Source organism: Anas platyrhynchos, chromosome 11, assembly GCF_047663525.1.
Source record: "Anas platyrhynchos isolate ZD024472 breed Pekin duck chromosome 11, IASCAAS_PekinDuck_T2T, whole genome shotgun sequence".
Lineage (NCBI taxonomy): Eukaryota > Metazoa > Chordata > Aves > Anseriformes > Anatidae > Anas > Anas platyrhynchos.
Genome location: NC_092597.1, coordinates 12,896,291 through 12,917,122, shown reverse-complemented (window position 1 = coordinate 12,917,122; position 20,832 = coordinate 12,896,291). Strand labels below are relative to the sequence as shown.

At 54.4% G+C, this 20,832-nt stretch overlaps 2 protein-coding genes across 3 annotated transcripts; both read left to right on the top strand.

Annotated features, from left to right (window-relative positions):
- The first annotated feature begins 583 nt into the window (after positions 1-583).
- On the top strand, positions 584-8,353 carry CD276 (CD276 molecule). Of its 2 annotated transcripts, none has more exons than XM_027466271.3 (8): positions 584-736; positions 1,175-1,237; positions 2,622-2,972; positions 3,318-3,614; positions 5,011-5,151; positions 6,289-6,330; positions 6,528-6,563; positions 7,211-8,353. In XM_027466271.3, exons 2-8 carry the CDS (start codon positions 1,198-1,200, stop codon positions 7,231-7,233), a joined length of 930 nt encoding a protein of 309 aa, XP_027322072.1. In that variant the 5' UTR covers positions 584-736; positions 1,175-1,197; the 3' UTR covers positions 7,234-8,353. The 2 variants fall into 2 exon arrangements, with proteins under 2 accessions (XP_027322072.1, XP_071899479.1); XM_072043378.1 differs by having other exon boundaries at positions 627-740.
- A 4,615-nt stretch (positions 8,354-12,968) lies between these two features.
- Positions 12,969-16,120, top strand: LOC101796367 (zona pellucida sperm-binding protein 3). The gene is made up of 9 exons (XM_013097212.5): positions 12,969-13,396; positions 14,036-14,154; positions 14,238-14,341; positions 14,528-14,705; positions 14,784-14,904; positions 15,010-15,101; positions 15,170-15,315; positions 15,562-15,681; positions 15,948-16,120. The coding sequence occupies exons 1-9, from the start codon at positions 12,989-12,991 to the stop codon at positions 16,076-16,078; spliced, it is 1,419 nt and encodes a 472-aa protein (XP_012952666.3). The 5' UTR covers positions 12,969-12,988; the 3' UTR covers positions 16,079-16,120.
- Positions 16,121-20,832: the final 4,712 nt, after the last annotated feature.

Genomic DNA, 20,832 nt, shown 5'->3' with positions numbered 1-20,832 from the left:
GTGTCTGAGGTCTTGCTTTTGTGGGCACCCCCGCACTGCGCCTCCCAAATATTTGGGGGTCCCTCCCTCTCTAGCAGCGTCTTCCACCGAGGATGGTGTGGGGCTGCCAGTGCCTCTGCACCCCTATTCCCCCAGCTCTGTATACCCCAACCCCCAGCTCTGTGCACCCCAAGCTCTGTGCACCCCAATTCTCTATCTTCATACACCCCACACCTAGGGCACCTTGCACCCCAATCCCCCAGCCCTGTACAGCCCAATCCCCAAGCTCCATGCACCCCAATCCCTTATCTCCATCCACCCCACACCTGAAGCTCCCTACACCCCAATCCCCCATTCCCCTATTCCCCAATCCCTGGCCCCATGCACCCCAATTCCCTATCTCCATACACCCCAATTCCTAGCCCCATACACCCCAATTCCCTATCTCCATACACCCCAACTCTAGGACTCCCTGCACCCCAATCCCTGGCCCCATGCACCCCAATTCCCTATATCCACACACCCCAACTCTAGGACTCCCCGCACCCCACCCCCCGGCCCCACACCCCCCATTTCCCAGCCCCACACCCCCCATTCCCCCCTTCCCCCCCCGGCCCCTCCTCCCCCGCCGGACCCCGGGCAGGAAGCGGCCGCAGCCAACCAGGGCCCGAGCGGATCCGAAGGGATCCGACGGGATCCGAAAGGAGCCGAAGGGAGCCGGAGGGAGCCGAGCGCGGCCGAGCGGGGCCGGGGCGCGGTAGGTGCAGGCCGGGCGGGGACGGGGGGCGCCGGGGGGGCGCCGGGGGGGGGGCTCCGGGCGCGGCCCCCGGGGCTCCGGGAGCGGCCCCGGCCTCGGCCACAGCCCCGGGGCCTCCCCGGGCTTTGTGCTGGCGGGGGGGGAATGAATGGGACCGGCAGGGGGGGCCCCGAGGGGCGTGGGGGGGGCTCCGCCGCCTTCCCCTCGCTGGGGGCTCCCCCTCGGGGCCCCCCCGGTTTGGGGCTGAGCCGCGGGGAAGCGGCTTGGGGAGGGAGCGACGGGGCGGGGGGGGGGGGAGCGGCGAGGTTCCCGACACCCTTTGGGTGTCTTTTTTGATTTTCTTTGATCTTTTCTTAATTGTTTGAATGGATAGTTTTTGATTATTATTCTTTTTTTGTTTTTTTTTTCCTTCCCCCCCCTCTTCCCCCCCTCTTCCAGGGTGCTGAGGAGACGCCCCAGCGATGCTCTGCCCGCTGCTCGCCCTGGCGCTCAGCCTGGCAGGTGAGGGGGGACCCCTCGGGGGGAGCAGGGACCCCTTTGGGGTGAGCGGGGACTCCTTTGGGGTGAGCGGGGATCCCTCTAGGGTGAATAGAGACACCCTTGGGGTAAGTGGGGACGCCTCTGGGGGAGCAGGGACCCCTTTGGGGTGAGTGGGGACCCCTCTGGGGTGCTCCTCCCGGGTACGCTGCGGGCACAAAGAGGGGCAAACCCTCACCCACCGCCGCGGGAGGAGGGTCCCGGTGTTGAGGGGCTCCACGTCCCACGTGCTGCAGCCAAATGGTGAAGGCACAGCGGGGTCACGTCCTGAGGGATGTCACGGGGCTGGATCCGGCCCCACACTCGGCAGCTCCCAGACCTCCTCCGGGCACACCACCAGCGCCCGCTGGCTCCTGGAGAGGGATGAGTGGTCCTGGCCTGGCTCCCTGAGCCCTTTGCCAGCACACCAAGGCTCGACCCAAACCCCTGGCATTGCTGCAGCAGCCCCCTGCGGCTCCACAGCACAGGGGGGCAGTGGGGAAGATTCCTTTTGGGATGCTCGCCAGCCAGCAGCCAGGCCGGGTGATGTTCCTAAAAACCACCCACAGGCCTTTATTAATAGCCGGAGGGAGCTGTGACGCCGTGGGGCCTGCCAAGAGCCAGGCTGGCTGCCCGGGCGCTGTGCTTGTGTCTGTCCGTCTGTCTGTCCATCCGTGTCCCCTGGCAGGGCTCAGCCAGCCTGGCTCCCTCCTGAGCTCCTCTCCTGCAGGGATTTATTGGGGTCAGGGTGTCAAACCTCACTGCCGATGCACCTCCCTTGGTGCCAGGTGGGATTTTTCCCCCTTTCCTTCCCCGTATAACACTGAGGAACGTGGCTCTGCTGGGACATCCCCACCCACTGCCATCATTCCCTAGGGGACAGGGGGCGAGTGGGTGGTGAGGGTCTGGGGGCCGGATCCACGCCTCCGCCCGCGCCACTGCCAGCTCAGCAAGTGCCACCCAGTGCCACCCAGTGCCACCTGGGGCTGGCAGAGGGACCTGGGCACGTCCCACCTGGGCATGGCACTGGTGCCATCTAGCGCCGCTTCATCGCCTCCATCCTCTCTGCAGCCCGCCGTTGGGGTGGCTTCTTGTAGACCCTACCAAAACAGAAGCGGCCCCGAGCAGGTTTGGGCACCCACGGGGTGCTCCTGGCAGTGCTGTCCCCGTGACGGGTGGCACTTGCTGCCTGCTGGCAGCTGAGGGCAGCAGTGCCCCGGGTTTGGGCTCACCCCTGGGAGGCTGCTGCTGTCCCCAGCTTCGCTTTGCTGGGAAGGGCTGGAGATGTTTTCCTCCCTTCCCAGCCCCTCGATTCTCTTAGTCATTAATTAGCCAGCTGGATAATTAAGGAGATGCTTCTCTCCTGCAGGTGCCATGGAGATCCAGGTCCCGGAGGAGCCCGTGGTGGCCCTTTTTGGCCGAGACGCCACCTTGCGCTGCTCCTTCTCCCCCGAGGCCAATTTCAGCCTGGACGACCTCAGCCTCATCTGGCAGCTGACGGACACCAAGCGCTTGGTGCACAGCTTCTCTGGCGGCCGGGACCAGCTGGCTGACCAGGGCGGGGGCTACGCCAACCGCACGGCCCTCTTCTACGACCAGCTGGCCCAGGGCAACGTCTCGCTGCTCCTCCGGCGCGTGGAGATCGCGGATGAGGGCAGCTTCACCTGCTTTGTCCGCGTCCGTGACTACAGCAGCGCTGCCGTGACGCTGCAGGTGGCAGGTGAGAGGTGGAGAGGTGTCCCGGGGTGCCTCCCCCACGAGAAGGGTTCTCTGTCACACTTTCATCCTCCACGCAGCTTCTTTCTCCACCCGTGTGGTCTCCACATGAATTCAGCCCTCCAGCAGGCTGCATCTCCCCCAAAATATTCCTCACAGGGGGGCTGATCCCGTCCTTGCTGTGGTGGGGAGATTCTCGGCTCAGGTGCCACCTGAGGCAGTGTGGTCAGGAATGAATCTGAGCTGGGGAGGGTTCAGCTGGTTGGTGTCATCTGCTGCAAGGTGGTGGGTTGCTCCCAGTCCTTTTGTCACCTCCGTCACTTCCTGCTGACTTTCCTTTCCCTTTCAGCTCCCTACTCCAAGCCCAATTTGAACCTGGAGCCCAACAAAGACTTGAAGCCGGGGGACCTGGCGGCCGTGACCTGCCACGCATCCCGCGGCTACCCCGAGGCCAGCGTCCTCTGGCAGGACAGCCAGGGCACCAACATCACGGAGAACATCACCACGTCCCAGGTGGCCAACGAGGAAGGTCTCTTTGACGTGCACAGCGTCCTCCAGGTGCTGGTGGAGCCCAGCAGCACCTACTCCTGCCTGGTGCGAAACCCGGTGCTGCAGCAGGAGACCCATGCCTCCGTCACCATCACAGGTGAGGCAGCCTGGACCAAATTTGTGAAAGGAAGGGATGGGATCTCTTCTGAAGAAGGTGGCCGTGGAGGCACAAAGCTACCCCAGGGGTTTGTACACCATATCCCAGCTCTGCCTCTGCCCATGGACCTGCAGGATGGCCCGAGGCTGTGCTCTCCTTCCCTGTAGCTCCATACCAGCATCCCACCCTGGTGCTGGAGGTACTTGCTGAGCTGCAGTATAGGTTTGGCAAGATCTGTGGGTGATTTTGGAAAGGTCTTGAGATGTTTTCTTCCTTCTAGCTTTGCTGGTTGCCCTGTCCCGGTCTAAACCGCCCTGGAGAGCCAGCACAGGGCATGGTGGTCTTTTTCTCCTTAGCACATGCCCATGGGATGCTTTCCATTTGCAGCTTCCCATCCCATCCCGTCCCGTCCCGTCCCGTCCCATCCCATCCCATCCCATCCCATCCCATCCCATCCCATCCCATCCCATCCCATCCCATCCCATCCCCTACACAAACCCCACATCACTTGCACTCTCCCCTGACCTCCTAATTAATCCTGACCAAAACACCCTTGGGGCATCTCCTGTGGCTGTGGTACTTTCCCACCTGGGCTGCTTGGCCTGGAGACCAGCACCTCAGCAAACTTTTTGCCCGGTTTGCCAGCTCGACTTTTTCGTCTCTGAGCCTTGTTCAGCCTCACCGCTTCGCCCTGACGATGTCTCGCTCTGCTGGCCTGACCAATCGGGAGTTTAGCGGCGTTTATCCTGGATGGCCCGGGCAGGGAGCGTGGGCAGGGCTCTGTCGAGGAGATGGGTAGGGCTGTGCCTGGGAGCTGGGTGACAAAACCCATGGCTGTGAGCTGCATGCCCCAAATCCAGACCTCCTGGGGCTGGCAGGGACCCATCCTGTTGCCCTCAGGAGTCCTGCTGTGTCCCAGATGCTCTGGGGAGGGAAGAGACGAGCTCCAGGAGAGATCTCCCAGGAATCTGACCCTGTGGGCTCCACCGGTGGCTTGCAGGACTCAGCCTTGGCACACCAGTGACTTGCCACCAGCTCCAAGTGGCTTCTGCTCATCCTCACTCGCTCGGCTTTTATAGCTGCCTTGGAGCTCTTTATAACTTTACACACTCCCCGGTAGCGTTAATTGGCACGGCAGTTGCTGGGTTGTGAAGGTGGTTCCCCGGTGGAGCATCAGCCTCTTGGCTGCTTGCAGCAAACTCCTCCAGCAAGCGTCACACAGGCGCCCAACATTGGCCATGGCCGAGCAGAGAGGAGGACACCAATAATGCTTCTGCTCCTCTTCTCTAAGGGATATTTGTCCCTTGTGACAGGGAAATATCCCCTAAACTCCACCTGCCTTTTATACCCCTTGGCATTATAACTACAGAAGGATTTCTCTTTCTCTTCCCTCAAGGCCAACACCTTGCATTCCCCGCTGTGGCTCTCTGGGTGACGGTGGGACTCGCCATCTGTGTCGTGGTGCTGCTCATCGTCCTGGCTTACATCTGCCAGAAGAAAATCCGTGAGAGCTGCGAGGAGGAGGAGGAAAATGCAGGTAAAGCATCCCCGCCCCATCTGGTTGCACACCCTGCGGGGGGCGATGGAGCAGGGGACGCTTTAACCTCTTTCCTTCTTTGGCACATAAACGAGCGCTTTCCTCTTGTTTTTGTTTCTTCCTCCCAGCACATTTTCACCTTTCTGCTCTGCCCTTCTCCATCTCTTTCTCCCCATCCTCCTGCTCTCCTCTGAGCATCCTCCGCGTGCCCAAGGCCCTGGCAGGACATCCGTGCGGGGAGCGTCTCCTCTGAGAAGATGCCCCCGGGCTTTGCCACCGCAGAAATGTCGAGCGCGTTGACACGCGGAAATAGCATGAGACAGAGATGCTCCGTGCTCGCCCTTGCTCTCCCTTTATCCTCTCATGCTTTGTTTTGAAAGAATTTATGAAAGGCGTGTTGCTGCCTCTTGGGAAGCACTCTGAAATGCCCCCTTTGAAAAATGTTTCTGTGCCAGCTCTCGTTTTCTGCATTCTTCCCCTCCTTTGGTTTGTTTCTTTTTATTACAGAGAGGTGTTTGCATGGCAAGTGGGGCTTTATTCCTTTAAAAAAAAAAGCTGTTGTCTCCGAAAATGGCTGCAGAAGCAGCTTTGCTGGCGTTCCCCACTTGTTTTCTCTCGCTGGCTGCAGGGCTGATGCGTTCGCGTTGCCAAAGCCTTGCCCTGACCGTGTTGTGCTGCGCAAGCTGCAGCCGCCCTGGGTTTTGCTGCTCTCCCTGCCTGCCGTGAATTTATTAATTGTTACGGTTTTATTATATCATATCTATCTTTTTCCCCTTGGAACACAAACCACAGTGAATTTTCCCTTTTGCTGGGGGATTTGGAGTGCCGGACAGCTCGATCATGGCCCTGAGCCAGCTGACCTTTAGCACAGGACACTGCTCCCAGCCTGCAATGTTTTCTCCCTGACTCTCAGCAATAACCTTTACTTTAAATAATAACCCTGCAGGACCCTTTGTGGGAGCTGCAGGAAGCAGGAGCAGCAGTTTTTGCTGGTCTTTCTGGCCGGGAACAGCATCACAGGCATTCAGAGCATCCCACTGATGGGGCAGCCAGGGATGGAGGCACGTCCACCAAGCCCAGTGGGCTTTGGGGAGAGGTCTGCAGGTGCTTCACACTCTCCCGGTTGCTGTTTTGTAGGGACGGAGGAGCAGGATGAAGATGGAGAAGAACCCAAGACAGGTGGGTGCTGTCTCATGGCTGCGGGGCTGTTCCCAGTGCTCCCAGTACCATGCTGAGAACGGGACTGGGGGACGGCCACCTTCAATCCCTCCATCTCCCTGTTAATGTGTTCTGCTCCCAAACTGCTGATGGAAAGGGGTTGGGGGTCTGAGGCTGTTCTGTGCAAGCTGACCATGTGCTGGTTTTGCTTTTTGCAGCTCTGCAGCCGCTGAAGAGCACAGAAGACAAAGCAGGTGAGCGCATCCGCTGGGTGTCCTTGTGCCCTGCTCCAGGAGCCCGCTGGAGGGGACACGAGCTGGCTCGATGCAGCAGGAACTGTTCCTCCACAAGCCGGTCAGCTTGGGATGAAGTGTTTTTTTTTTGCTTTTTTTTTTTTTCCCCCATTTGCTGTAGAACGATCAAATTTCCTCAGATTGCTTCTATCAAGCAGCGCTCTGGCTTGGGCCGCTCTGACCGATGCTTGTATTTCCCAGCCAGAGATGAAGTGATGTGAGCAATGGCTTTGATGCGCTGTTTGCTCAGCTATAAGATGCTTCTGAGAAAGTTTTGTCTCCTGTTCAGGTTTTCCTCACACGGTGGGAGTTCTCTTGGTCTGAGATATATTCAAGCATCTTAATCTTTGCACCCAAAGTTGTATTTAGTCCTCAGGGTGCTGGGACTGTGAGAAATGGAGGGGAGCAGCGCAGGGGGCTGCATCCCCAGCTTTCCCTTCTGATCTAGCCTGGGTTGAGAACAGCCTTGTCTGGGCCCTTGCCAAGAATTTGGGTCTCTGCAAATGTAGGTGACCACTTTCAACTCCATGCCTGTGGATTATTATTATTAATATTTAAAATTTGATTGCCAATTTTAATTTCTTCCTTTCTTTTTTCTCCCTCCCTAGATAACGAGCAAGAAATTGATTGACACGAGCTGGGACAGCTCCAGGCAGCACCCTGTGCCCCGCACCACTCTGCGGTGACAAACCCAGGACACCTCGGAGGGACAGGGACACCCCCGACCCTCTGCCACTGCCGCTCTGGGTGCCGTCCCCCTCTTCCCGCGCCGGCCGCATTTTCGGGGCACCCCGGGGCTGGAGAGAGGCTGCGCCTCCCTTTATCCCCAGCGAGCCCCCAGAGCCACCTCCCGAGGGACCTGGCACATTGTGTCCTGCGTGGGGTCGCTGGGTGTCTGTCCGTCCTCATCCCCAAGGAGCGCCGAGCTGTGCCCCCAGGGGGAGCATCATTCCAGAGGCACATTAGGACAGTTATTATTTTAATTTTTTTTCACCTTGCACCACTGCAGTTCCAACTGGACTTTTATTCTTGCCTTAAACGCATGGTTATCCCATGCTTCGAATTAACACAGAGGATTTTTCGGGGGGGGTGAATCTTCTCCCTGTCCCGACCCTGCAGCCGGAGGCAGGGCTCAGGGAATAACTAGGGCTGTGCTGCGTGGTGCCTTTTTTTATTTTGGAGGGGTTGGAAGGCGGTGGGTGGCAGAGGCAGGGGGTTTTAGCAAGGGGCAAGGGATTAATGCCACCCACAGAACCTGGGTTCAGCCCAGGGATGCTGGAAGAACACCCCAATCTCGTTTTTAAGGGGAAAAAAAAAAAAAACACACACCAAAATCTAGTTTTTAAGAGAAGTTTGTGCATCCATGGGGTATGTGACAGGTGCTCATCCCCAGCTGGACCAATGTGCCTATTGCCTAATTAAATATTAAACAATAACTCAGGGGCACACGGGGGGTGCACTAAAGCCCTGCAAAGCGCCTTAGCATCCTCAGTGCCCCGAGTGTTTGTGCTGGAAATAATGCTTGTTTAACTCAATTTGGGTAAACCCGCCCGCTCGGATGGCTGCGGGAAGGGGCACCCCAATGCCAAATGGGGCTGGTGCTGGGGGACGAACGCAGGCTGAGAAATGGGTTTGCTCGTGGCATGTCCCTGGGTCCAGCGATGGGTCTCTGTTGGTTGTCATTTTTATTTAAAATCCAAGGATCTGGAGGGTTTTGTGCCTTGACAAATAAACTCGTGGGTCTTTTTGGATGATGGCGTCTGGGCTCGAAGCTCTCCCCCCTTCCTTTATTTTCAGAGGTGGCTGAGGGTTGTGTGTTGCTAGAAGAGAAAAAAGGAGTGAGGATGAACTTGGGTTGTTTCCTGCCTTAAAGCCCTGTTTCCTTCCCAAATCATGAATGGCTCACACTGTTTCTAGAGTCACTAGAGGACAGAAGGGCCAATTTTGGTGGCGGAGGAGGTCTATGGGAAGAAGGACACAGACCTGTAGGATAACAGGCTTCGGTAGTCCCCCTGCTCACAGGATGAGCTGTTTCACACCATGCATTACATTTTTGGGTTGATTTTGTGAGATTCAGCACAGCCAGAGGAAACCCCTGATGTCCATCCCCATCTGTGATGTGTTCCCAGGGTGTTTGGTGGCCTGGACTGGCCCTGCAAGACCTTACACGGTGCTTGCAGCCTTGATGGACTTCTTTATGGATGCTCAAATTAATGCATGCATATTTTGGACCTGAGCTTTGCTTTGGCTCTGTCTTCAGCTGCCACGGTGGCATCATCCATCACCAGCTGATGAGCCCTGCCACGATAGCTCCTCTTCATTTTCATACCTAGAGCAGCAGAAGAAGGTGCAAAATCCCAAAGCAGCCATCATTATCTTTGTACCAGCCATATGAAATACCCCTGAAATTCAGGCTGCTGTTTAATCCCATCCGTCGGTGGGGTTTGATCAGGAGCTGCCAGGGGATGGGGTCTTCTTCAGCCCGCCGCAGCCGGCGAGGATTATTTTTAGCTGTCCTTCCCGGGCGTGCAGCCAGGCGCTGCATTTTAATAGAAAAATATTTCTAAAAGCGAGACAAGTTAAAGCGTGCCGGTATCAAACTCGTATTAGGGAGGGGATGGATGGTTATTTCATTTAGGGGCCATGATGTACAGCCTGAATTAAGCACTAGTGCAATTTTTAACGAGGTGCCAGGAGGTACCATTAATATTAGTTAGCACCCAGACGCCGGGCTGGGGGAATAAAGCCATTAACCCTCCCTGCCCGGCGCTGATGAGTGATGGGACGAGTCGTCCTGAAGCTCAGGACCTTCACGGTCTTTAAAGATCCTGAGATAGCTCCACCAGCTCGCGTGCTCCCACCACAGCCAGTTTCTCCTGTGGATTTAATTATGGAGGGGGGGTGCAAACAGCTGGTTCCAGGTTAATGGGATGGGATGAGGCAATGCCTCCATGGTGCTTGTCATGAGATGAACTCAGGGGTTTGGACTAAACGGTCTCCAGACGTGATTTCCAGCATCAACTGCTCTGAAATTCCCCATGGGAGACACTGCACAGAGAGGAAAGGGGATGTTTTAGGACACCCCCGTGCCATAATGCAAGCACATTCACTTCTTGTTCCCCTAAAAACCTTCTCAGCTCCTGGGTCTCTGCTCCAGGAGCCTGGACTTTCCTCCCAGCCAGCTGCTGAAGGTGAGGAGCAAAGCCCCAGGGTCAAGGATGAGAGCAGATGAAAGCAGAGGGTTTTTTAAATCACTTTCCACCTTTGTTTGCAGCTTCTCCTGGCTAAGCAGCATCCAGAAAAAAATAAATCCATCTGAAATCCAGGATGCTTGTTACCTGGTGGTTCCCATTTTCCTGCAAACATTCAAACAAAACACTCTCTTTTGGTGTGAAAGAGGGCATTTCATCCCATCCAAAATGGCCTTGCCCTTTGAGCCCATGTGTTCCATATGGCCACATTTTGTTTCATTTCCCTTCCGTCTTCCTCCTGATAAGAAGCTCTGCTTGGGGAACAAATGTGGAAGTTGAAGCCAACTCAAAGCCACTGTCCTCCACCTGCTCCAAAAACCATGCCCGTGTGCTCGCAAGCATCTTCTCAGGCAGAAAAAGGCTTTGAAAAACTTGCCTACATCCTTTTGGTGGGGATTAAAAAGTGGCATTTTCAAAGCACTGCTATTTTTAAAGAGGAGTTTGTATTTTCAGAGCCAGTTGCTCTCTCCCGGGACCCATTTTTCGGAGCTGAGTCCCGGACGGGTTATTCCCTGCTGCCACAGCGCATCTGGTCCTGATATGTCAGAGTGAACCAAGGGGCTGAGAGACGTTTTAATTACAGACTTGGCTATCCGGCGTGATTTGTCACGGGCAACTTGAGCAATTTATCCATCAGCAGTTAGACGCAATCTGAAGCAGAAGGAGCATTTATCTCGGTGACTCAGAAGAGAGATCTGAAATGAAACGAGGGAATTTCTTAAGGCTCCTACCTGGCATTCATTTTCAAACCTGGAGCACGTTCGCTGTCTTTTCCCATGTGTGCCCAGGGGCTCGTTTTCCTTTGGGATGGATGAGGGTGAGGAAGGGTGCTAATGGGGTGGCTCGGCTGCCTTTTTAATGCCGTGTCATGACCGGGAGCCAAATCCCTGGACGATGCTCTCGCCAGCAGGATCTGGGCTGCAGACAGGGTGATGACATTATTTTCTCAGGGCGGGAGGCGAGGAGAGGTTGTTGTTGCTCAATGAGCCTTGGAGAAGCATGTGCTGTCTCAGGTAAGTAGAAGTCGCTAAAGCGTCGCCTGATGAGCATTCAATTCCCCGATTAATACAGTATTTAACACTCCAGTGAAAAAAGCACCCTGGCAAACAAACGGATGAGCCATGGAGAGAAGAAGTGCTGACGGTGCAGTTCTTTTCCGTGCACGAAATCATTCTCCGATCTCAGGGAAAACGCAGGTGCTGCTTCTCTCTGCGGCACGCGGCCAAGCTGGGCGCCCCCATCCCTCCCTGAAGGGCTGGAGGGGAAGGACGGTGCCCACCCAGCCCTGGGGTTTTCCCTTCTTGCCAACCTTAGCACGGTTTGCTCCGAGCTCTTCCAAGCCCAGGCAAGGACAGCCAGTGTATGCGAGGAGAAAGCCAATGTCCCCCGGTGTCCTTCAGCACCGGAGGAAATCTACAGCCAGGGATGGGAAGGGTTATTCCTTCAGAGCCATTAAATGCAGATCACAGTGATGGATGTTGGCGGGAGGTGGTGGATGTGTTTTCCTTGATGTGTTTTATTTTTATGTGTGATTGTTTTTTGTTTTTTTTTTTTTTTTGCTTTTTGTTTTCTGCCTATTGATCTCATCTCCCAAACGAGAATAAAAACCATTCCCACCCATCAGATTCAGCCTTTCCCACCCCAGCTCCTGGAAACTCCATTTTTTTTTTTTTCACTGGAGTGTTAAATACTGTATTAATCGGGGAATTGAATGCTTATCTGGCAATGTTTAAGGCTCATCAATCTCCCCTCCACTGAGCGAGCGCAGGGCATGAGCTGGGCTTGGAGATGACCCACTGCTTGCTGAATTAATAAAGAGAGCCTGAGCTGCCAGAGAGGTTTTTCTTGTTGTATCATTTATTCATCACTCATAAAACTATCCACGCTTCGGAGAGACCACAGCAGATGTGTAATGCATGGGCCTGCAGCAAAGGTGGGCGCTGCTGGGATTCGGCTGCCTCCCCCGAGGCCACGCAGCATGTGTAACCCCAACCCCACCCCGCAGAGGGACAGAAGATGCTTCATCCCATAAAACCCACATTACGGGGCACGCATGCAATGCTCCTGTAGAAACACACCGTGAACACAACCACTCGTGTTAAGAACCCCCCTCGGCTTGTTCAGCACCAGGGCACTGTCCCCATGCCGAGGAGACCCCACTGCCAGCAGCTTCTCGTGACCCCAACCCCTCCACCCACCACAGCCATGTACAGCCATTAGTCATCCTACTGTACGCACGAGCAGCTGTGCCAATTAGCATAATTAACACATGAGGGCCAATTAATCTCTTGATTATGCCTGCCATTCACTTATCAGCTGCTATTATGGGAAGATCGGCTTTTGTACCTCTGCTTTCTATGCAAATAAGCCGGTTATGATGCCTTCATTACTTGACGTACAATTACCCAGCGCAGATACCCATGAAATCGAGCACGGACAGATTGCCAGCATGCACGGGCCAGAGCCCAGGTGGATTTGGCAGCTGAAGGAGCTCTGAAAGTCCTCTCTGTGTCTGAAAGTGCCACCTCGAGCAGTGCACCACACCATGGGTTTTGGGGAATCTGATGTGCAGGAGACCAGAAACATTTGTGGGATCGTGACTGAGCCCTGGGCACACCAGTGGCCAACACTGGCTCCAGCTCAGCCACAGGGAAGGGGACACGGGCACAAGGGATGCTGTGGCCACAGGGGCTGCTGGTCCTAGATCCCATCTCATTGCCACCCCTGGGTTTGGTTCTGCTGCTCTCTGGTATCAGGGACACTCTGGAGGCCAGCAAAACCTGCAGTCCATGGAAATATGGTGGGATGCAATATGTCCCCACCATGTTAGCCCTCTGTCTGTTCTACCATGGTGACCTCTTGTCCCCAAACAAGTGCCTGATGCCACCCCCACCATGCAAGGCAGGAAGATGTGGGACAATGCTCTGGGGCAATTCCAGGTGTAGGGTTGGGGAGATTTTCCCTCCTGCCCCTTGAGGGAGGAGTGTCCCAGCTGGGTCTCGTTGACCTGGGTAGTCCCTGGGTGCTCCAAGAGCTGGGTGGAGGCCCAGGTGCATCCCATCTGCTCTTCAGGGAGTTGGTATAAAAAGCTCCTGAGCAGCATCTTCTCCATCTGTTGGTTTTGTCAGGCTCAGGATGGGGTCTGGAAGCAGCCTGGGTATTGCTCTGCTGTGCTGGGCACTGGCTGAAGCGGTGTCTTACAGCCCCTGGGATCTCTCCGCAAGGGACTCAGGGGTCTTGAGGGTCCGAGGGGACTCTTCGTGGAGATGGCCTCAGGTGCCTTCCTTCTCCCAGCCCTCCCCATGGGCATGGGTGGATGTCTCCCAGCTCCAGGCTGCTGCCCCCCTGCACCCTGTGGCTGTGCAGTGCCAGGAGGCTCAGGTGGTGCTCACGGTGCACCGGGACCTCTTTGGCACCGGGCGCCTGGTCCGGGCTGGGGACCTGACCTTGGGCACGGCTGCCTGCCCACCTACGGCCCAAAATGCTGCTGAGAACTTGGTGACCTTCGTGGCTGGGCTGCATGAGTGCGGCAGCACCCTACAGGTGAGGTGGGGTGCTAGGGTGAGGGGCTGCTCCATCCCTGGTGATGCTGCTTGGGTAGTGGGTTAATGGGCTTTGATCCACACTGGAGTGATTAAATCGGGGGTTATGTGGGACTAGTAAGTAGTAGTGTGCTGCATAACTCTTCTTGGGAATGGCTCAGTTCTAGAAATGATAGAGTAAAGGTGATGCCCAGGGTTGAGGTTGGGGTGAGGAGTACAACTGCTAACAGCAGCTCTTGAGTGAAGTGTCTTGTGACCATTGCAGGGCTGGTTTTGAGTATGCGTGCTGTCCTTGAGCCCTATGTGAACCTGCTGAATGGCAAGCAAGGCTTGTAGTGTTTTTCTTATATCTCTTCAAGAGCCAGAATTGATGTGCTCCCATTTATTTGGGAGGAAGGAGGCTTCAGGCCTTTTGTCCTACAGCCCTTGCCCAGCTGATGTGGGCACTTAGGGTGGTAGCCCTCAAGACTGATCTCTTATGAGTTCAGCCTTATTCTCGGGTGCAGAGATGCCAGCCCAAATCTTCATGGCATCCTGAATGTGGAGGACAGGCTGTTGGAGTTGCAGGTCCTGGTACTGGGTGCCTGACAGTGCTGAGGTTCATTTTGCTGACTTATCAGCTCTCCCATGTCCCTTCCAGATGACCCCAGACTCCTTGATCTACAAAACAAGCTTGTTCTACAAACCCACTCCTGCTGGCAACGCGGTCATTGTAAGAACCAGCCCAGCCGTGGTTCCTATCGAGTGTCACTACCCCAGGTGAGCCCGTGGGGCCATGTCTCTGCTCCTACAGACCTAGGGTGGTGGTGATGGCATCTCTGCTGACACACCTCTGCTTTTAGGAGGAGCAATGTGAGCAGCAATGCCGTCCGGCCTACCTGGGCTCCCTTCCACTCCACGCTGTCAGCAGAAGAGAAGCTGGTGTTCTCCCTGCGCCTCATGAGCGGTGGGTGCCCCCTCTGATCCTGGCCATGAATACTGAGATCCCAAAAAAAACCTCAGGGCTGGGTTACCCCACATCTTACAGCAGGGATATATGGGGTTGCTGCTCAGTTAGGAGGCCCCACGAGGAAGGGAGGGCAACGTGCTTTTTTTTGCCAAAGCAACTTGTGGCTTCATCCATGCCTTCCAGATGACTGGAGCTCCGAGAGGCTCTCCAATGGCTTCCAGCTGGGGGAAAGCCTGCACCTCCAGGCCGATGTCGTGCCGGGGGGCCATGTGCCCCTGCGGCTCTTTGTGGAGGACTGCGTGGCGACTCCGAGCGCGGACCGGAGCTCCTCACCCCGCTACGCTTTGATCGACCTCAGTGGGTATGGAGGGGGGCAGTGCGGCCTGCGTGGTGGTGCTGTATCTCCTTGGGGTGTCCCTGACTTCTGCCCCCTGTCCAGGTGCTTGGTGGATGGGAGAGCCGATGACAGCACCTCAGCCTTCGTGTCCCCGCGGCCGAGGCAGGAAACGCTGCAGTTTGTGGTCGATGCTTTCAAGTTTGCAGGAGATGACAGGAACCTGGTGAGATGTGTCTGACCCCCTGGCCTTACCCCTACAAGAGCAGCGCTGTCCTGCATGGAAAAAAATCAACCCAAACTGTGGTTTTTGGCTTAATTTCCCTTCCAGATCTACATCACCTGCCACCTGAAGGTCTCCCCGGCTGACCAGGCCCCAAACCCTCTGAACAAGGCCTGTTCCTTCAACAAAGCCAGCAGCCTGTGAGTACCTGGGGGGCTTGGGCAGGGGGCAGCCCGGAGGAGAGGGCTCACAGGTGGCTCTGTTCCAGGTGGGCTCCCGTGGAGGGCACTGGGGACATCTGCAGCTGCTGCGAGACAGGCAACTGTGCACTGTATGGAGGCTACTCCCGGAGAAATAACCCCCTGGCCAGGTGGCCAGGGAGGCGCTTGAGGAGAGACATCTCTTCCAGGCAAGGTAGGGTTTGGCGTGCCCCAAAATGCAGCCCTAATTCGGTCACCTCCCAGGCTGGGGTGGCTGAGATGCTGAAAGGCCTGAGATGTCACCTCTCAGGGGTGAGCTTGGCTCTTCTCTGCTGTCCTTGGGCAAGAAATTGTCCCTTGTGCATAAAGCTACACAAAACTACCTTGCTCTGAGCCCTGAAATCCCAATGGATCAGGTATTGCCTCTCCTACCAGCTCACTCATGCACATCTCTTCTTAGGTGGGTCCTCTAGGGCAGCAGAGGCTGAAGTCTCACTTGGACCACTGTTAATCCTTGACCCAGCTCAGGGTTCACGGAGTGCCTCAGGACGGATTGTGCCAGCAGGAAGGGCACCGCAGGGTATGTGTCTGTGTGGCTGCGCCTTCACCTCTCTGAAGGTGACTCCAGGTTGATCTAATTGTGAATTCCTCCATGGTTTCATGCCTAGATGGACTCTCTGGTGTATCTGCTGAAAAAAACTGTCTGGGGGGCTTTTTTTTTTTTTTTTTTTTTTTTTTACCCCCATGCTGCCTGCATGTTGCGCCACTGCCAGATGGTGGAAAGCCATAAATTGTGTAGTAAGGGGATTTCTCTTTTCTAAAGGGGATTTTTTTTTTCTCTTCTAGGTGCTGCTGAAGGACTTCCTACGCTGGTCCAAGTTGCTATGCTCGTAGCAGCTGCTGTGCTGAGCTTAACTGCCCTTGGAATATTTCTCGCATGCAGAAAGTGCAGTTGCCCTCTGGGAATGTCACTGTAACTCCCTGTTACTAATAAAAAAAAAAAAAGTTTCTGTCCTCCCTTTGCACTCCTGGTGGTGAGAAGGGACAGCAGTCAGCCCCTGCCCTGATGGGATGGCATTTAGGGCTGTGCTCTGGAACCAGGTAAGCCAACTCATGGGGTGGCCACGAGCTTCTTGGGAAGCCACCACTGAAGCAGGGATGGGATCAGACTATTTGTGAGATCAGACCAGTCTGTTGCCTCCTGCTGAGAGCTGCTTTTCATCCCTGAGCAGCAGCAGCCCCCTCCAAGCTGAGCAAACTGCTCCTGGCCCTAGGGAGAGACTACAAAGGGGCGAAGCGGCGAGGCTGAGAGCGATGCCTGCAGCTCCAGTTCTTGGCTTTTGGTCCTTTCCTTTTGCTAGTGCCTTCTGAAAGCTGCTGCTGATTAAAGGCATTGCCTCTGCTTGGCAGCCGAATGCTGGAATATTTCTCTTTTGCCCTTAAGCCCTTGGGTTGCAATCCCCTAGCCATTAGGCTGCAGTCTAGTGCTGCCAATTCTCCTTACAACCCTCAAACAAAGCCTGAGCAGGGCTACATCTCTGCAAATGAGCCTTCCCTAACACCCTTATGCAACCTCTCTTGTCAGGGGAATGATCCTGTTTGCACAGAGAGATGAGCTTGGCACTTGTGCTCCATGGGCTGTGTGGGGTGTGAAGCATGAACCCCAGCCCAGAGCGAGCTGGATTTTGAAAGCCTGAGGACAATGTGCTTGGGGAAGATGTTTTGATTTTTTTTTTTTATAAATGAATTATGTAGCTGAGCTGAAATAATCAGGTGGAAAAATGAGGCAGCCATGCAAGCTTTTTGGGGAGGCTGAGATTTTCCTAGGTCAGGCCATCAGCCTTCATGTTTTATGCACAAGCTTCTTTGTGCAGGAGCTGAAAACCCCTTTTTCTTGTGTTTTATTTTTATTTTATTTTTTTATTTAAACTTTATCTTGAGCTGATGACATGGGACGTGAGGCTGTGCTGAGTGTGCATGGCCAGGCTGTGATGCTCAGGGCAGACCAAGGGGCTACCAATGGTCCTCCGAAGGCCAGCCTCCATGCCCTTGTTCTCTGGGCAGGAGCTGGAGGCTGGCCTCTACAGGAGGTCCTCCTCAAGCCCCTCATCTTTCTTGAGGCTCCTCACTCAACTCTAAAACCACTTTCTTCCCATCCTCTAAGGAAATGTGAGGCCTGCTGCTCTTGTCACTGTTGTCTGATGCCATGGGGTTTTCCCTGAGGCCTGGTGCTCCTCTTGGAAGGCAGCCACCAGCAGAAGACTTCACCTCACCCTTCTAAAGCCTTCAGCCTCTGGACTAGGAAATGGGGGAAATCTAGCTAGTTTTTGGCTACCTAAGTGTGAACCTCCTCTCTTCCAGTGGTGCAAATCTGTGGTGGTCTGTTGGATAAAAGCGAGCACAGGGAACACAGGAGGAGTACTCAAGCTTGTGGTGGTGCTAGCAGCAGGGGAGACTGAGCAAGGGGGAGCAGAGCCTGACTGGGGGCTCTGAGCCATGTTACATCCCTCTGGGTTCAGATCCTCTCCCATGACCTGCTAGGAGGAGGACGAAAAAAAAACCTCTTCTGCTGGCCCCTTTCTGAGCAATGAAGGGACTGCACATCAGATACTGCTGCTTCAGGCTAGCAAGGTGGAAGATGACTGCCTTTCTGTGTTCTGTTTCTAACATTTTGACTTAGTACACCTATTACTTGTTTATTTTTAATCCAAAAACATTTCCTCCCCCTAGTAAGTTGTGGGGAAAAAACCTTCCCTGGCTGCAGGAAGGCAGGTACCAGGCTGTCCCTGCATGTCTGCTCCCAAATCAGCTGAGCTCCAAGGAGCAAAGCATGTTGTAAATAACTTCTTCCTTCCTACCTGCTCCTTGCTTAGCATAAGACCCACAGATTGCTTTATAATCTGATTAATTGTGGTATAAATCCCCTTACATTGGAGTCTTCCCCCTCTGTGAAGAGTGTGCATCTCTAAGATGCTGCTAGTGGAGGTGGGAGATGCAATGCCTTTGCCCTGGCCTCACGAGCACCACATCCCTCCCCAGTCCCCTATCTGCTGCTTCTGGGCTTTATTAGCTTTTGTTTCCCTCGTATACACAAGCACCTGAGTAAAGACTTAATTAGAAAGCTGCAGATGCTGGCAGAACAATCAATTTGTGGGAATTAATAATGGGAATGAGGATGCAGTGCAGTTATTCACTGGTGTCTCCCACTTGCTCTAAGTGCCACGTTGTATGGAGATGTTGGTGATAAGCTCTAAGTGGTCTTCAAGGCAATTAATTAAAAGAAAAATAATTTACTACACAGGAGAACATCAGGTAGCACTTACAAGGATTTAAAGGTAAAAAATGAGCTGCTGCCCATGTTCATTTGGAGATTCCGGTAGACTGGAAGCTGGCAAATGTTGTGCCGATTTTCAAGAAGGGTCAGAAAGAAGACCCTAGCAATTACAGGCCTGTCAGTCTCACGTCAGTGCCTGGTAAAATCATGGAGAAGATGGTTCTCGAACGTATTGAGGCGCACCTGGGGGACAAAGCAGTCATTGGTCCCAGCCAGCATGGGTTTGTGAAGGGTAGGTCCTGCCTAACTAACCTGATTTCCTTTTATGATAAGATCACCCGTATGGTGGACCAAGGGAAACCAGCTGATGTGATTTTTTTGGACTTCAGCAAGGCTTTTGACACGGTTTCCCATAGGATCCTACTGGACAAAATGTCCAGCATACAGCTAAATAAAAACATCATACGATGGGTGAGCAATTGGCTAACGGGCAGGGCCCAAAGGGTTATGGTGAATGGGGCTGCGTCAGGCTGGCGGGCGGTCACCAGTGGGGTCCCTCAAGGCTCCATTTTAGGGCCGGTACTTTTCAATATTTTTATAAACGATCTGGATGTAGGAATAGAAGGCATTTTGAGCAAGTTTGCTGATGACACCAAACTTGGAGGAGTTGTGGACTCGAATGAGGGTGGAAAGGCCTTGCAGAGGGATCTGGATAGGTTGGAGAGCTGGGCGATCGCCAACCGCATGAAGTTCAATAAGAGCAAGTGCCGGGTCCTGCACCTGGGACGGGGAAACCCTGGCTGCACGTACAGACTGGGCGATGAGACGCTGGAGAGCAGCCTAGAAGAGAGGGATCTGGGGGTCGTGGTAGACAACAAGTTGAATATGAGCCGGCAGTGTGCCCTGGCAGCCAGGAGGGCCAACCGTGTCCTGGGGTGCATCAAGCACGGCATCGCTAGTAGGTCGAGGGAGGTGATTGTCCCGCTCTACTCTGCGCTGGTGCGGCCTCACCTCGAGTACTGTGTGCAGTTCTGGGCACCACAGTATAAAAAGGACATGAAACTGTTGGAGAGTGTCCAGAGGAGGGCTACGAAGATGGTGAAAGGCCTGGAGGGGAAGACGTACGAGGAACGGCTGAGGGCACTGGGCCTGTTCAGCCTGGAGAAGAGGAGGCTGAGGGGAGACCTCATCGCAGTCTACAACTTCCTCGTAAGGGGGTGTCGAGAGGCAGGAGACCTTTTCTCCATTAACACCAGCGACAGGACCCGCGGGAATGGAGTTAAGCTGAGGCAGGGGAAGTTTAGGCTGGACATCAGGAAAGGGTTCTTCACAGAGAGAGTGGTTGCACACTGGAACAGGCTCCCCAGGGAAGTGGTCACTGCACCGAGCCTGACTGAATTTAAGAAGAGATTGGACTGTGCACTTAGTCACATGGTCTGAACTTGGGTAGACCTGTGCGGTGTCAAGAGTTGGACTTGATGATCCTTAAGGGTCCCTTCCAACTCAGGATATTCTATGATTCTATGATTTGCACCGCCCTGTGGAAGTAGTGCGAGTGTAAACGCCATCTGGAGTAGCTGCACCAAATGTCTCTCTCTGGGCAGAGACCATGGCAAGGCTAATTAAAGGCTGTAGAAATAATTAATTGAAGGCTTTCCCAAGAAATGGACCTCGTTGCTGCAAGATGATGGTGGGTCTGGGTGCATATGGAGGTTGTGGTGCAGGGCTATGTCCCTATAGGGTGGATTTGGGGAGACTGTGAGAGGGTCTGGTAGGCTGGAGATGCTCTGGGAGATGCAGCATCCACCAGAGGAAGGAAAAACAAGGGAAGGGAAGAAATGATCACTTTCTTGGAAGAAGTGGGGGCCAAAAGCCGGAGACTGCTTTTTTGGCTGTGCTTTGGCCACGTCTTAGAGGCTTTAGCCATGCTGTTACACTACAAAGGTGGCGCTTGGTTGGCACCCTCTGGAGCCTTGTAAGCACGTGGAAAAACCCTTAAAAACAATAATTTAATAAAAAATAATAATAATTAAAAAGTAAGAAAGCAGGAAAAATGCCCTCTTGTGTTTTCTTCTGTCTTTATTTCTCAAGTCTCTCTGGGCTGAGGAGGTTGCATGGGTTGTGTTCTTCCTCAGCCCTCTGCATCCCCACCTCCTCTAGGAGGATACAAAGCTCAGATGCCCAAATTTATGCTTTAATGTCCGAATTTATGCTTTAAAGCACAAATTGGCTGCCCTGTATCAGGCCTAGTTTCCCAGAGATGTACATTATTAATGCTCCGCCTGCATGTGTTCAAGTAAATTGCTACACGTTTATTTTTTTCCTTCTTCCCCCCCTTTCCGTGGTGATTAGCAAAGCAGAACATTAGCCTGAATCTTTGCGAAGGTGAAATCAGGTTGTTCGTTGTAAATAATATCCATTTTCCCTGCACAGACCTGGGGAAGGGGGGGGAAAAGT

What these genes read in the sequence shown, in the direction of transcription:
- CD276 (XM_027466271.3), top strand. Translation starts at nt 1,198, where the DNA reads ATGCTCTGCCCGCTGCTCGCCCTGGCGCTCAGCCTGGCAG. An exon ending in TGGAGAAGAACCCAAGACAG is followed by an intron (nt 6,331 to 6,527) that starts GTGGGTGCTGTC and finishes TGCTTTTTGCAG; the next exon opens with CTCTGCAGCCGCTGAAGAGC. An exon ending in GAGCACAGAAGACAAAGCAG is followed by an intron (nt 6,564 to 7,210) that starts GTGAGCGCATCC and finishes CTCCCTCCCTAG; the next exon opens with ATAACGAGCAAGAAATTGAT.
- LOC101796367 (XM_013097212.5), top strand. Translation starts at nt 12,989, where the DNA reads ATGGGGTCTGGAAGCAGCCTGGGTATTGCTCTGCTGTGCTGGGCACTG. An exon ending in CTCCCTGCGCCTCATGAGCG is followed by an intron (nt 14,342 to 14,527) that starts GTGGGTGCCCCC and finishes CATGCCTTCCAG; the next exon opens with ATGACTGGAGCTCCGAGAGG. An exon ending in AGACATCTCTTCCAGGCAAG is followed by an intron (nt 15,316 to 15,561) that starts GTAGGGTTTGGC and finishes ATCTCTTCTTAG; the next exon opens with GTGGGTCCTCTAGGGCAGCA.